At 40.1% G+C, this 15,123-nt stretch overlaps 1 protein-coding gene across 1 annotated transcript in view; it reads right to left on the minus strand.

Annotated features, from left to right (window-relative positions):
• Nucleotides 1-5,534: 5,534 nt before the first annotated feature.
• The window catches only part of SLC22A10 (solute carrier family 22, member 10), a 45,544-nt gene continuing 35,955 nt past the window's right edge, over nt 5,535-15,123 (minus strand). The window contains exons 7-9 of the mRNA XM_006903114.1: nt 10,799-11,013; nt 7,558-7,666; nt 5,535-5,742 (exon numbers count right to left, since the gene is read on the minus strand). Of these exons, the coding sequence (XP_006903176.1) occupies nt 5,535-5,742; nt 7,558-7,666; nt 10,799-11,013 (532 nt within the window). The remainder of the gene's footprint in view (nt 5,743-7,557; nt 7,667-10,798; nt 11,014-15,123) is intronic.

Consider the following 15,123-nt stretch of genomic DNA (forward strand, 5'->3'; position numbering starts at 1 on the left):
ACACACACAAAAAAATAAAAAAAAAGAAAAGAAAAAGGAGAAAGAGTGAATAGATAACACTGCATTAGAACAGATGAGGAGAAGAACTATCCAAAAGGTTTGATTAGGCATTAGATGTATGACAACAATCTGGAACAAGGGATGCATTATGGGGTGGCTGTAGGAGGGGAGGAAAGTGTGCAACAATGAGTAAAAAGAGAAGAAATCAGAATATGTGTTGCACTGGGAAAATCAAGAACTATTAAGGACCTCTCCAAAGTGACGAAGAACAAGGATGTCAATTTAAAGACTAAGATGCACCTGATCCAAGTGAGGATTCCCCCCTCCCTCAATTATTTCATTTGGAAGCTGAATAATAAATAAGGATGGGGCAAAAAGAGTTGATGCCTCTAAGTTGTGTTGTTGGAGAATACTGAATATCCCATGGGCCGCCAAAGGAACTAAGTCTGTCTTGGAGGAGATGCAACCAAGGTGCTCTAGAGAGACAAAGATGATGAAACTTCATCTTACATACTTTGGGCATGATGTTGGGGGAGGGGAGAGGGCATTCTTTGGAAAAATACATCAAACTGGGAAAGGTGGAGTGTCAGAAAAGGAGAGGAATACCTTCAACAAAATATATTGACACAATGGCTGTAACAATAGGCTCGAGTACATCAGAGAGTGTAAGGACGATGCAGGAGAGGGCAAGCTTCAGATCTGTTGATACGGTGATTAAACACATATTGATGTAGTTAATACAGTGATTAAACGCATGAACCATCCCTGACAGGATCCACAGAGTTCAGGTAGGTACATCTAGGTAAAGAAGAGGTGGAGAACCTCAGTACGGAACAAAGCCAGGGGCTGACTGTGGAACAGCTCGTCAACTGCTCAAATGAATGCTCACCTTGAAGCTGAAAAAAAATGAAAACAAAACCACAAGAATCAAATATGATCTTGAGCATGTTGTTGTTAGGTGCCGCTGAGCTGACCACAACTCAGAGACCCTGTGGATAATGGATCTGAACCCAGTCCTGTCTTGCACCATCCTCATCATCGTGGTATACTTGAGCCCATTGTTACAGTCAACTGCCCAGTCTTGTTGAGGGGCTCTTTCTTCTTCACTGGCCCTTACTAACAACATGCGCAAAGTTTGTGAGATGACGTTTCACCATCCTTGCCTCCAAGCAGCTCTGTAATGGCCCTTTCTCGAAGACTTATTTGCTCATTCTTGTGGGATTTTCAGTACTCTTCTCCAACACCACAACTCAATCTTAAATACATTCCACTTGAATTGAGACCATCTTAAAAATAGATTTGATGCATTGAACACTAATGACCAAAGATCAGACAAGTTATGGAGCGATATAAAAACTGGTATATATGAAAAATGCAAAAGGTCATAAAAAAGACATGAAGTAAAGAAAGACCAAAATTAACATCAGAAGAGTCTCTGAAACTTGCTTTTGGATTTGGAAGAGCTAACGCAAAAGGAGAGATGATGAACTGAGAGATTTGAGTAGATATTGCAAAGGGCAGTCTGAGAGAAGAAAAAACATAATCAAATGTGCAAAGACTTGGCATGGGGGGAAAAAGAGAAGAACATGCTTGGCATTTCTCAAGTTGAAGAACAAATCCAAGGCTTGTATTGAAATACTGAAGGATTCTATGGGCAAAATCTAGAGTAATTCAGGAAGCACTAAAAGAAAATGCAAGAAATACATACAGTTACTGTACAAAAAAGAAAGAGTCAACATTGGACCATTTCAGGAAGCAGCACACAATCCGGAACCTATGGTACTTGGTGGAAGAACTCCAAGGTACACTGGAGACATTGGTAAAAATAAGGCTCTCGGAATGGATGGAATACCTGTTCTACAAAACAAAGGCACTGCTGAATGTCCTCACTTGTCTGTGCCAAGGTATTTGGAAGACAGCTACCTGGCCAGCTGACTGAAAGAGGACTCTTTTGTGCCCATTCGAAAATGTATGTTCCAACAGAATGTGGATATTACCTAATGAAACCACTACTGTCACATGCAAGTACAATGTTGCTCTAGATTATGAAAATCTGTCTAGAGCAGGACATTGACAGAGAATTGCCAGAAATTCAGGCCAGATTCAAAAGAGGCTGTGGAAAGAGGGCTATTTTTTCTGATACCAGATGGATCTTGGCTGAAAGCAGAAAATACCAGCAAAATGTTCAGGCTTTTTTTTTTAATTTAATGACTATATGAAAGCAATTGACTGTGTAGATCATAATCAGTGGATAACATTGACAAGGACGGGAATCCAAGAACATTTCATCAGTATAAAGTATGTGTTAGGGCTGTGTTATCCCCCCCCCACATTTAATTGGTACTCTGAGGACCTATCTGAGAAGCCTGACAATACAAAGAAGAATGTAGTATCAGAATTGGAGGAAGATTTATCTATAGGCTGCAATACACAGATAACAGAACCTCGCTTGCTTGTAGTACTCACTGGAGAAGATCAAGGGCTATAGCCTTGAGTGTGGGTTACGCTTCAACGTGAAGAAACACAAATCCTCATACCTGAACTAATAAGCTATGTGAAGGCAAACAGATGAAAGATTGAAGCTATCAAGGATTTCCTTTTCCTTAAATCCACAATCAACACCTGTAGGAGCAGCAGTCAAGAAATCGAAAGATGTGCATTAGGCAAATCTGTTGTCAAGAACGTCTTTAAAGTGATGTTGTTGTTGTTATGTGTCGTCGAGTCGCTTGCGACTCATAGCGACCCTGTGTACAACAGCCCTAAACTCCGCTCTGTCCTGTGCCAATCGCACTGTCTCTGAACTCCCATCCCAATTATCCCAGTCACTGAATCAATCCACCTCATAGAGGGCCTTCCTCTCCTGTGCTGTCCCTCCACCCTCCCAAGCATGATGTCCCTCTCCAAGGATAAAGTGATAAAAGAGTAATTATGTCAGTTTGAAGATTAAGGTGACCCTGACCTTAGCCATGGAGTTTTAAGTTACTTCATATGAATGTAAAAATTGGAAAATGAGTAAGGAAGACTGAAGAAGAACTGACAGAAAAAAAAGACAAAAACTGATGCTTTTAAATTGTAATGTTGGAGGAAAAAAAAGTTGAATATACCAAGGACTGCCAAAAGAGCAAACTCTAGGAAACACTGCAACCTTCACCGAAGAAGACATTCAGATAGCAAAGAAACATGTGAAGAAATGTTCAAAATCCCTAGCTCTAAGAGAGATGCAAATCAAAACAACTATGAGATATCATCTCACCCCAGTCAGAATAGCAAAAATTAACAGAACAGCAAACATCAAATGCTGGAGAGGTTGTGGAGAAACTGGAATCCTTATTCACTGTTGGTGTGAGTGTAAAATGGTGCAACTACTATGGAAGGTTGTATGATGCTTTCTCAAACAGTTGCAAATAGAGATACCATTTGACCTAGCAATTCCACTACTGGGAATATACCCCAAAGAGACCATAACTGACATCCAAACAGATATATGCACACCCATGTTTATCGCAGCTTTGTTTGCAATAGCAAAAAGTTGGAAACAACCCAAGTGCCCATCAACAAATGATGGATAGAGAAGCTCTGGTATTCACACAATGGAATACCATGCAGCATTGAAAAACAAGGAACTCATGAAATATTATGCAAAATGGGTGACCCTGGAGGACATTATGCTGAGGGAAATATCTCAGTCACAAAAGGATGAATATTGCATAGGGCCACTGTTGTAAAATGGGACTGACATCATGGTTGTGGGAAGACAGAAACAGAGGGGAAGAATGATGTATTCAATGATGTACATTGAAACAGATGAGGGAAAGAACTGTTTACAAGGGATATGTGATTGGGTAGTCTTGTCGTTACAGAAATCCAGAGTGAAGGTGGCATAGTAGAGTGGACTTGGGGGGAGGGATTGCATAACAGTGAAAGAGTTTTTCTTTTTCTTTTCAAGGAGAATTGGGGGGAGGTAGAGAGAAAAGTGCAACAATGAATGACCGGAAACCCTAAGTCTCTGTAAACTTTCATTAAAATTAATCTAAAATAAAGCAACCAAGCTGCTCTTTAGAAGCAGAGAATGGTGAGACTTTGTCTCACATATTTTGGGCAGGTTACCTGGACAGCCAGTCCTTAGAAAAGGTCATGGTGCTTGAAAAAGTAGAGGCTCTCTGAAGGACAAAATGACCCTCGATGAGAAGGATTGATAAGGAGACTGGAACAATGAGTTAAAGCCCATTAGAGAGAGATTGTTAGTAAGGCTTAAGACGGGGCTGGAACTTACTCTGCCACACAAGGGTCACTCTGAGCTATAACCAACTTGATGTCACCTAACAAAACCAAATCTCAACCCATGGTGGCCTCAGCTGTGCAAGAGTAGAACGGCGTTCCATAAGGTTCTCAATGGCTGACTGTTCAGAAACAGGGAGCCAAGGTGTTCTTCTGATGTACCTCTGGGTACACTGAGCCTCAGCCATGCAGCCAGCAGGGGAGTTTGTTCATTGCTTGCATCACCCAGTGATTCCTTTGTACTTTCTAACCCCCAAACACCTAAACAGTTGCTGTCCAGTGGATTCTGACTCAATGCCGATGCTAGATAGAGAGCCTCAATAGAACTCTGCCACTGTTTCCTGAGGGTTAGACTACTGTCGAATCAAGGACAAGGATGCAGGGAGCTCTGGTGGCCTCGTGGCAAGAAGTTCTACTGCCATCCTGAAGGTGTGCAGTTCGAATCCACCAGATGCTACTTCCTGGAGAAGGAGGGAATTGTATTAAAAGGAATATATGATTAGGTATTATTGGTGGGACGAGAATCCAGAATAAGAGCTGCGTAGTAAATTGGTCTGAGGGAGGGAGTGTATAACAACGAAAAAAACAAACTCCATGGCGGAAAGGGCCAGGGAGGAAAATATGCAGCAATGAATGAATGGAAATCCAAGCTCTTTATAAACTTACAATAAAATCTCAATGAAAAAAAAATGAGAGAGGGGCAATCTCCTCCTGTCCAGTTGGATCCAACTTGAAGATACACTACAAGGAAAAAAAAAAAAGACAAGGACACAAATAGAAGTTGGTTGTGCCTGTACAAACAGCCAAACCAAAAAGAAAACATATTGCCAATGAGTTGACGCAGATTAGTGGCAAATCCACGCGTGCTGAGTGGAACTGTTGTGATCTTCCAGAGGCTGATGACTCGGTAATTCTTCCAACACATCTTCCAAGGAGGTTCCAAGTGGTAAATTCACATTGCCAATCTGTTGGATTATGAGTTGAGCACTTAATTGATTGTGCTACAAAGGATCTTCTGTGCTGTTGTCAGTTGCCATCAAGTTGAACATGACTCATAGCAAGCCTATGACCAACAGATCTGAACCCTGTTCTATCCTGTGCCATCCTCAGCATCTCTGACACACTTGAGTCCATTGCTGCTGTCATCATGTCGATGAAACTCTAAGGACCTCCGAAAGAGACCCCAAATGGCCTTTTTTTGTCTTCCCCCTCACAAACATGTAACACACAGGACCCCCAAGGGACAGCTAGATTACTTACTCATTTTCCACATGCTGCATGGTGTTAGGAAGTGATTGATTCTTGGTTTCCGGAAGGAGCATGACAAGGAAACCAGCTGGGAAGGGCAAGAGTCCATAAATGATCCAGGGTAGCGGGGCATAAAACATCACCAGGGTCATCAAGAGGGGAGCCAGGGAGGCACCGCTTCTAGCAGCGATTGTCTGGAGTGCTCCATTTGTCGCCCTTGGAACACAAATGACAATACCAAACACAAAACAAAATTTGTAGAAGTCTATCTACGAAAGTTCTTATCAATAAAACAATTTTCAGCTTATTATGGGGACACAGCACAGTTGTTAAATATGTGGGCTGTGATAACAACCTCTTAGCTATGAGATCAGCTTTATCATTTTCTACCTTTAGCATCATCATGTTTGTAACTACTCTAAAAATTCCATTGTATCACTGTTAATATAGACTGGATCTTTAGCTTAAGTGAGATTATGCATCAAAGTTTTTGATCAGCATGAGTGCATGATGTCAGGTTAATAACTGTTGGCTGTAAACGACTCTATTACTTCCCTTATCATCAGTTCCTTGTAACACCTAAATAGTGTCCACTTAATCCCAACAAATGTTATTTAAGAAAGTCCTGTTTTATCCAGTTTTTAAAAAAGAAACAAAAACAAAACAACCCAACAGGATAAATTATGTTCACTGCATTTAAATCTATGAGGGAGAGAATAGTTTCAAAGTATTATATTTTAGGGCATTATGTTTATCATAAGAGTATGGAATGAGGTTTGCAGAGTGGATTATATTTGGGGTGGGGGTGGGGTTGGCAGGTGTGCAGGGGGGATTGTGTACCAATGAAGGAGTTTTTCTTTTGCTTTTCAAGGAGAGGAGCGAACAGGTTGGGGGGGGGGTGGGGAGAAAAGTGCAACAGTGAATGAATGGAATTCCAAAATCTCTAGAAGTTCATTGAAATTAAAAAAAAAAGAAAGTCCTGTTTTGAACCTGGACAGTTCTTTTCTTTTCCCTTGGGAAGGATCTACCTTCAGGAGGATATTCCTGAAATTATTCTTTTTTAATGGAAGCTCTGGTGGCCTAGTGGCAAAAAGCTGTGTTGTAATCCCGAAGGTATGCAGTTTGAGGCCACCACTTGCTCCACAGGAGAAGAATTGGCAATCACCTCACATATGATTAAGTGCCTCTGAAAACGCACCAGAGGGTCAGTTATGGGTAAGCTCCAACTCGATGATATGCAACAATGACATTTTTTTTTAAAAAATGAGAGTTTACTGAAAGGTTGGTTTTCATTCATTAATTGTTATGCATTTTCCTCCCTTCCCTCTTCTCCCTCCCCCAGCAAACTTGGCAATACTCTCTTTTTCCAGATTGTTGTCATACACATGATGTCTAATTGTGTATTCCATTCAGACAGTGCTTCCCCTTAACTTTTCTACTGCAGTGTTCATTATCTGTCCACTTTTTCCCAATTCTCCCCTCAACCTCCTATGTTCAAAATTCCTAGCTATCAGAGAGATGCACAGCAAAACAATATCTCCCTACAGCAACAACAGCCAAGTTCAACAGAGCAGCAAACAAATGCTGGTGAGGTTGTGGCGAGATTGGAACTCTTATTTATTGCTGGTGGGAATGTAAAACGGCGCAGCCACTATGGAAGGCAGTCTGATGCTTTCTCAATAAATTAGAAATATAATGTGACCCAGAAATTCCACTACTGGGAATATACCCTAAAGAAACCAAAGCCATGCAAAAACAGATGTATGGATACCCATGATTATTGCTGCATTATTCACAATAGGAAGCAAATGGAAGCAGCCCAAGTGCCCATAACAAATTAATGCATAGAAATACCACAGTGCATTCACACCATGGAATATTAGGTGGCACTGAAAAACAATGAACGTGTAAAGAGCTACACAAAATAGGTGACCATGGAGGACATTATGCTGAGAAAGCTATCTCAGTCACAAAAGTACAAATACTGCACAACACCACTGTTATCAAATAGAACCTGAACAGTTCTTGTACCTGAATATGGTGGGCGTGAGTTCAGTACTGTGGATGGAAAGAGTAGTACTGACACACGCAGAGGCACCAGCTCCCAATATTGCTAAAGATGCACGCAGTATCTGCATTTCTGGAGAGAGAGGGTACCGTGAGACTCAGGAAAATGAGAATGAAAAATCCGCCAACCCCCAAATACATATGAAAGAATCCTGCTGTTTACAAGTAAGAAACATGACGCATTTTTCCCCAAAGACTGACTGTCCTTTCCTGATAACCTCAAAGTGCACGAGAGTCTCACCATATTTACTTCAAAGAAGCAGCCTGGATACACTTCATCCAGACAGCTGTATTTACTCCTTTGTTGTTGTTGTTGTTGAATACTAGTAACTCGGAGCTGACCCACAGCTGACCCTCCAGCGGGTTTTCAGAGGCGGTTAATCGCATGAGAGGAGATTGCCCAGCTGACAGAATTGAACCGCCTGCCTTTGGGACTGCAGTGCAGATTCTTACCCCTAGACCACCAGAGACCCCCTACTCTTTTTTTATTCCTTTTTTTCCATTTTATAAAATTATTTTTAATTGCTATTTTAACAAAAGTTTGCAGAAAAGGTGTATTTCTATTCATTCATTGTTGCAGTTTCCTCCCTCCTTCCATAGCCCCCCAAGTCCATGTTGCTGTGCACCTCTTATTCTGAGCCATTCTCACGCAAATAATACCTAATCATATATTTCTTTTAGACAGTCTTTCCCTCATCTATTTATATATAGTGTTCATTATTTATCCCTTCTTTTCTTCATTTTCTCCCAACCGCCATGTCAGTCCGATTTTGTAACAGTAGCGTTATGCAGTTTTTGTCCTTTTGTGACTGAGATACTTCACTCAGCATGTCTTCAAGGGTCACCCATTCTGTATAATATTTTATGGGTTCCTTGTTTTTCAGTGTTGCATAGTTTTCCATTGTGTGAATATACCACAGCTTCTCTATCCATTCATTTGTTGATGGGCACTTGGGTTGCTTCCATCTCTTTGCTAATGTGAATGATGCAGCAATAAACATGGGTGTGCATCTATTTGTTTAGGTGGCAGTTATGGGGTTTTTTTAGGGTATATACCCTAAAGAGTAGAATTGCTGGGTCAAATGATATTTCTATCTCCAACTTTTTGAGGAAGTGCCATACTGCCTTCCATAATAGCGTAAAAAGGAAAGGCACAGACTGGGGGGAAAATATTTGGTAATAACAGGTCTGATAAGGGACTTATATCTAGAATTTCTAGAACACTCCAGAACCTCAACAAGATAAACAACCCAAGCACAAAATGTGCTCAGGATATGAACAGACACTTCACCAAAGAAGACATTCACATGACGAACAAACACATGAAGAAATGGTCAAAATCCTTAGCTCTAAGAGAGATGCAAATCAAAACAACTATGAGATATCATCTCACCTCAATAACAATAGCAAAGTTCAACAGAGAAGCAAACAACAAATGCTGACGAGGTTGTGGAGAAACTGGAACACTCCCCTCCTCCTCTAGCTGTACTTAATAGATCCAATATTCTTCACCAAAAGCACAGCTCAAAGGCACCACTTCTTCAGCCTACCTTTTCATTGTCTCAACTTTCACGTGCATATGAAGCAATTGGAAACTCTGTGACTTAGGTCAGGTGCACCTTCCTCTTTAAACTGAGATCATAGCTCTTTTTCATTTAGAAGAGACCCTGATCATTGCAATCCTTGTCGTTTTGGCCACAGAATTGCCCAATATAGCATAGTTTTTGGTTTCCTGATTGCTGCTTCTTCTATGTGAGGATGGAGCAAGGTTCTGATTTGATGTTCAAAGGGTCACTAAGAGTTGTAACCACCTCCATGGACATAACAACAACAATCTTATATGTGTGTTGACTGTGAGTCCAAATAAATTACATATTTTCTGTATTTATCATAAAGTTGTTTAGTGGACCAGTTGTGAGGATTTTTGCCTTCTTTGTATTTAGGTGTAACCCATACTTAAGGCTCTATATCGTCTTTGGTCTTCTTCATGAAGATCTTCAAGTCTTTTTCACTTGCAGCGAACAATGTTATGTTATCCATATATTGAAAGTTGTCAATGAGTCTTCCTCCAATCCTCACGCCGTATTTTCTTCAAATGGTCCAGCTTTGCAGATTATTTGCTCAGCATATATATCAAATGGGTTGTATTCAGTAGGTTTTATGAAACCTGGGACATTCCTTTCTTGATTTTAAATGATGCAACATTTCCTTGTTCTGTTCAAATGGCTGCTTCTCAGTTCGTGCGCAAGGTAGCCTGATTTGGTAAAGTGGAGGCTCAGGGAATGTGAGGGAAATGTTCAGTGGGAGGTATTGACAAAGTGGCTCCAGTGATGAGGTCAAAGACGGCAACAGCTGTGAGAATGACACAGCACCCAGCGGTGTTTCATTCAGTTACACGTTGTATTGTCATGTATTGGAACTGACTTTATGGCATCCAGCCACCATGGTAACAAATACTCGTTCTTAATCTGCGTAGCCCTTTGTTGCTACTGCACATTGCTATGCCTGAAGACAGCATTTTATTTCCTTGAAGTCAAGGATACTCCTCTAAGTCATAGACTTAACAAATTCACAGGTGGATATAAAGGGATCAGAAAGCACACAAAAGACAAACGGAGAGCTTAATAATCAGAAACGGGACAAGAAAGATGATGTGAGAGTATTGCTTCCCTAGTTTGACAGTAGACACTTTATGATTGTTATTAAAAATGTAATTGTATAATGGGCACATAAACAATTACTGTTCTATAGAAACTGACAGGAATCAAAGGAATTGATGACTGGATTTATCTTTGAAGTGATGGTGACACCATATAGCTGAGCCACGCTTTGTTTACCTTGACTTGGAAAAAGACTAAATTCTACTAACAACTTCTAAGTTCCAAACTCTTACATTAATCCCAGGGAAACTTTTCCCTTTAAGTGGCAAACACCGTGCTTCTTCCTCCCCACCCCCCCTTTTTTTTTACAAACCTCACAAAATTTATTTAAACTACTCTTACATTTACCAAAAAAGTTACAAAGATAGTTACAATAGCTATAGTTTTACCTGTGGTACATTATACTGAGAAATATATAGGGATTTTTGTTTGGGTGGATTTTTGTGATTTTTCTGTCTTTTTTTTTTTTTTTTAGATGAGACAGACACAATTTGCAATGAATGAGAAGTAGTCATTTCCCTTCCCCAAATGATTTCCTCTCTCACCTTGGGGAACAAAGGTGGCAGCCAGAATGAAAAATCCCATCAATGACATGAATAACAGCTGGTTGGTTCGACGACCCATACAAATGAGTGTGACAAAGGCAGTATATCTGCTTAGGAGGGTGGTGACTCCAAAGAGGACCTGAAGCAGGTAAATATTGCTCCCCCAGTGCTGCAAGTGAAAAACCAGCCCATAATAGCTTAATTGGTTTACCAATCTGCAATGGGGGGGGGGGAGAGAGAAAGAAAAACATGCCATAAGTGTTAAAGCCTAAATTATATTCCTTAAAATCCAAGAGTAAGCCCTACAGTTGACTATAATGTGGCTTGTTGATGCTGTTATTGTGTACGGTTGAGTCAGAACTGACACGTGCTGGCCCTCCAGTGTGTTTTCAGAAGCAGTGAATTGCAGTGAATTAACACAGGCGGTTATCCATCTTTCCCCCCTGGAGCAGCTGAAGGAAGTGAAGCACACACCTTCCGGTTGGCAGAGCAGCTCCTTACCACTAGACCACCAGAGCTCCCTTAGGTGATGGGAAATGAATGCTACTGGAAAAGGCCCATTCTGTCTTGTTGTATACTATCAAGTCAGGACTGATTCATAGCTGACCCTCCAGCAGAATTTTCAGAGGCTTTTTTGACTACCCATCTTTCTCCCTCAGAGCAGCTGGTAAATTCAAACTGTGTGCCTTTGGGTTGACAGTGAAATTCGTTACCACTAAGCCACCAGAGAATATTTATATATAAAGCTGTGATATAGACCTTTTTTTGCTAAGCTGGTAGACTAGGCCCAATAAAAACAAACATATGTAACAGATATGGATGATAATTGTGGAACACTGAATTTCAGAAGAAAAGACAAAAAAGTATTTCAAATACCAACTGAAAGAAGAAAGAATCAAAACATAAAATATGGAGAAGGACAGAACACAGAACAAGTAGCAGTTCAGCATGGCCATTTTCAACAGTTGCCTGCTGGGTTTGAGATTCTGGGCCAGTGGCAGAATCAACACCAGGAGCTGGCTCATGGCAGGAAAGGTGTTATGTCTCCCTTTGCCCCCTTCCCATCGTCCTCTCCTCCCCAAAGCCCCACATAGTTGGCAGCATTCCAAGGCCCAGGCTAGCTCTGCCTGAGGCCAGGTCCATATAATGTGCACCACGTACTAGAAGTACACACTTGGGTCTATACCCAGAGACTTCCTCGAGCCTGCATACTCAGCTGTGTCTGGCCTGCAGGTAACTCCTGCAATAATAGGAGGAACACCTCTTTTGGGGTACTTGACTTTCACATTGGAAGGACAAACGCAAAATTGAAGAAATACAACAGACTAAGTGAGATGGAGGACAGATCCTTCAAGAATAATCAGAGAAATAAAAAGAGAAAAGAAGGAAGGAAAATGAAAACGCATGAAATCATGTGGGAGAACATCAAGATGAGTAACCTACAATTGATGAGAATTTCAGAATGGGGCAGGGGGGAGAACCAAAATAAAGGGGGGAAAGCACAGGGGAAATTGCTGAAACCTGCGGGAAGAAAATATCCCATATATTATGAAAAAGGAAAAAATAAGCATTCAAGGAGCTGAGCAAATCTCAAATAGGCTAGTGCCAAAAAGAAAAGCACCAAGACATATCATAATCACATTTTCCAAAATTAAAGCCAAAAAAGTATACTGAAAGTAGCTCAAGAAAAAAAAATATAGCACTGTCTACAAAGATGGGAGGGCCAGTGGCCTAGTGAGTAGGGAGTTGCACAGCCAACCCAAAGGTGGGTGACTTGAATCCACCAATTGTTCCATAGGAGAGATGGGAAATCTCATTTTGTGCAATTTTACAGTCTCTGAAAACCTTCTGGTTTATGAATAACTTGACAGCAATGAGTTTTGGAGTATTAATAAGACTGCTCTCATTTCTCAGCAAAAACCACGAAGGAAAATAGGAAAACAAATTTTAGATAGATGAAATAGATATAGGTATAGGTATATACCTTTGCCAATAAATTTTACACCTAGCAATATTGTCCCTCAGCTATGAAATTAGAACATTTCCAAATAAGAAGAAACTAAGGTAATTTATAAAGAGTATAGACAATTTTTACAAGAAATCCTAAAGGGCGTTCTTTGGGCTAAGAGCCTATAATGAGGGAACTCTGGTGCTTTAGTGATAAGAAGCTGTGCTGCAATCCCAAAGACAGATTTAACAGATACGGAGAGAGAATACAATTCTGACACATGCCTTTTTAAATGATAAGCCATGGGTTGTTCCAATGCTCTGTTCTCACAACAGCCTCTTGGTCTAGGTATAGGTTTTGTATGAGCACAATTAAGTGTTCTGAGATTCTCATTCTTCTCAGTATTAGCCATAACTTGTTATAATCCACACAGTCAAAAGACTTTGCATAATCAATAAAGTATCCTTTTGTTTTGTGCAATAGACATACTTTTTTAAAATCAACAGTCACGTGTGGTCCTGAGCCTCCTATTTAAAAAAGGTGAGACCCAGAAGTTAGGCTTTTTTTACCAACATGCATCTGGGCCCTCAGACCTGTGATTCTTGGGCCTTGTGTGAAGCACCAGCCTGAAAAATTAATCTACAAACTTCCATGTGACCTTAATATCCACATCTGGTTTGTAGCTCCAGCATGCCAGGCATCTCAGCTGGAATACTTCTACATCTTCCCAGGAGCACATCACGTCATATCTATGCAGGCTTCAAATGTGTTTGATAAGCTATGAAGGTGCTTGATTTGCTATTAGAGTTACAACATCAGTTAGTCAGTTTGTTGGATTGGGGGAATGAATTGTCCTAATTGGTACAGCACTTGTCTGTCAGTTTGCTGTACTGAAGCAACTTGTGGGTTGCTGTGATGCTGAAAGCTATGCCACAGATGTGTCAAATGCCACAAAGGTTACCCATAGGGGACAAGTTTTAATAGAGCTCCCAGATTAAGACTAGGAAGCAGGGCTGGCCATCCACTTCTTAAATAACAAGCCTCTGAAAACCCTATTAACAGATGACTTACAGCGTATTCATGTTATTAATTACCATCAAGTCAGAACCAACTCATAGCTGACCCTCCAGGAGATTTTTAGGGGCTATAAATTGCACAGGTGGAGTAGAACTATATACCCTTAAATTGACAGCATAGCTCTTTACTATTAGGCTACAAAGTGAGAATTACCTGCAATCAAAATGAAAGAAATTACTTCTGTGTAAACCAAAATTTATGAATCTCCCAATTCAGAAACACAAATGATTTATGATTTATTCATATGAAATGTAAGAACACTAGAAAGGAACATGGTGATAGAAATAAGAATTCTATTTAGAGAAATAACTTACATTTGGAGCAGTACTAATTAGAGGAGGATGACATTAGAAATCATTCAAATATGTTTGATCTGATCTGCACATGCATGGATTTATGAAACATTTGCCAAATTGATCAGTTTGCATACTCAAGGTCTGGATATTTTCTTGTACATAAAAGATTTTCAATAAAACGCTTTAAAAAATAAAACATCAACATACACTACATGGTAAAACTCAGCATCGTCATTTCCTATGATGAATTCTGTGCTAGAATACCATGATCACAATTTTTTTAATTTATTTTATGTTGGTTTACATACAAAAGTCATATATATTGTATTTTATTTATATACACTGCCTTTCATGCATTCCCCCATTCACACTGTGTTTCACAATATCATTCCCATACATTGTGTTTTACAATGCTCATAAATTTTATATGTGTAGTTAGAGCCCATTCAATCTTCTAACAATACTCCCATCTCACTAATATCTAGTAGATTTCAACTCATGACCACACTCTATTGGGTTTTGAGACTGTAACTCTTTACCTAGAACACTCTTTTTTACTTGTATCACTCTTTATTGGAAATATTCTTTATATAATTATCACTCTATATACATTAGCATATAGATTGAATAGGTATGGGAAGAGAATACAACCCTGATGCACTCCCTTCTTAATTTTAAACCATGCAGTGTTCCCTTGCTCTGTTTGCACAACAGCCAGGTTTGGTTCCACATGAGCACAATTAAGTGCTCTGGGATTCCCATTCCTCTCAGTGTCAGCCACAACTTGTTATGATCCATACAGTCAAAGGCCTTTGCATAGTCAATAAAGCACAAATAGACATTCTTCTGGAATTTATTACTTTCAGCCAGGATCCATCTGACATTAGCAATGATATCCCTGGCGTCACGGCCTCTTCTAAATCCGGCTTGAACTTCTGCCATTTTTTAATGATCTTCAGCAGTATTTTCCTTGCATGTGATATTAATGATATTGTTTGATAGTT

The sequence above is a fragment of the Elephantulus edwardii genome, unplaced genomic scaffold (genome assembly GCF_000299155.1).
Source record: "Elephantulus edwardii isolate Elephantulus edwardi_28Jun2011 unplaced genomic scaffold, EleEdw1.0 scaffold00510, whole genome shotgun sequence".
Lineage (NCBI taxonomy): Eukaryota > Metazoa > Chordata > Mammalia > Macroscelidea > Macroscelididae > Elephantulus > Elephantulus edwardii.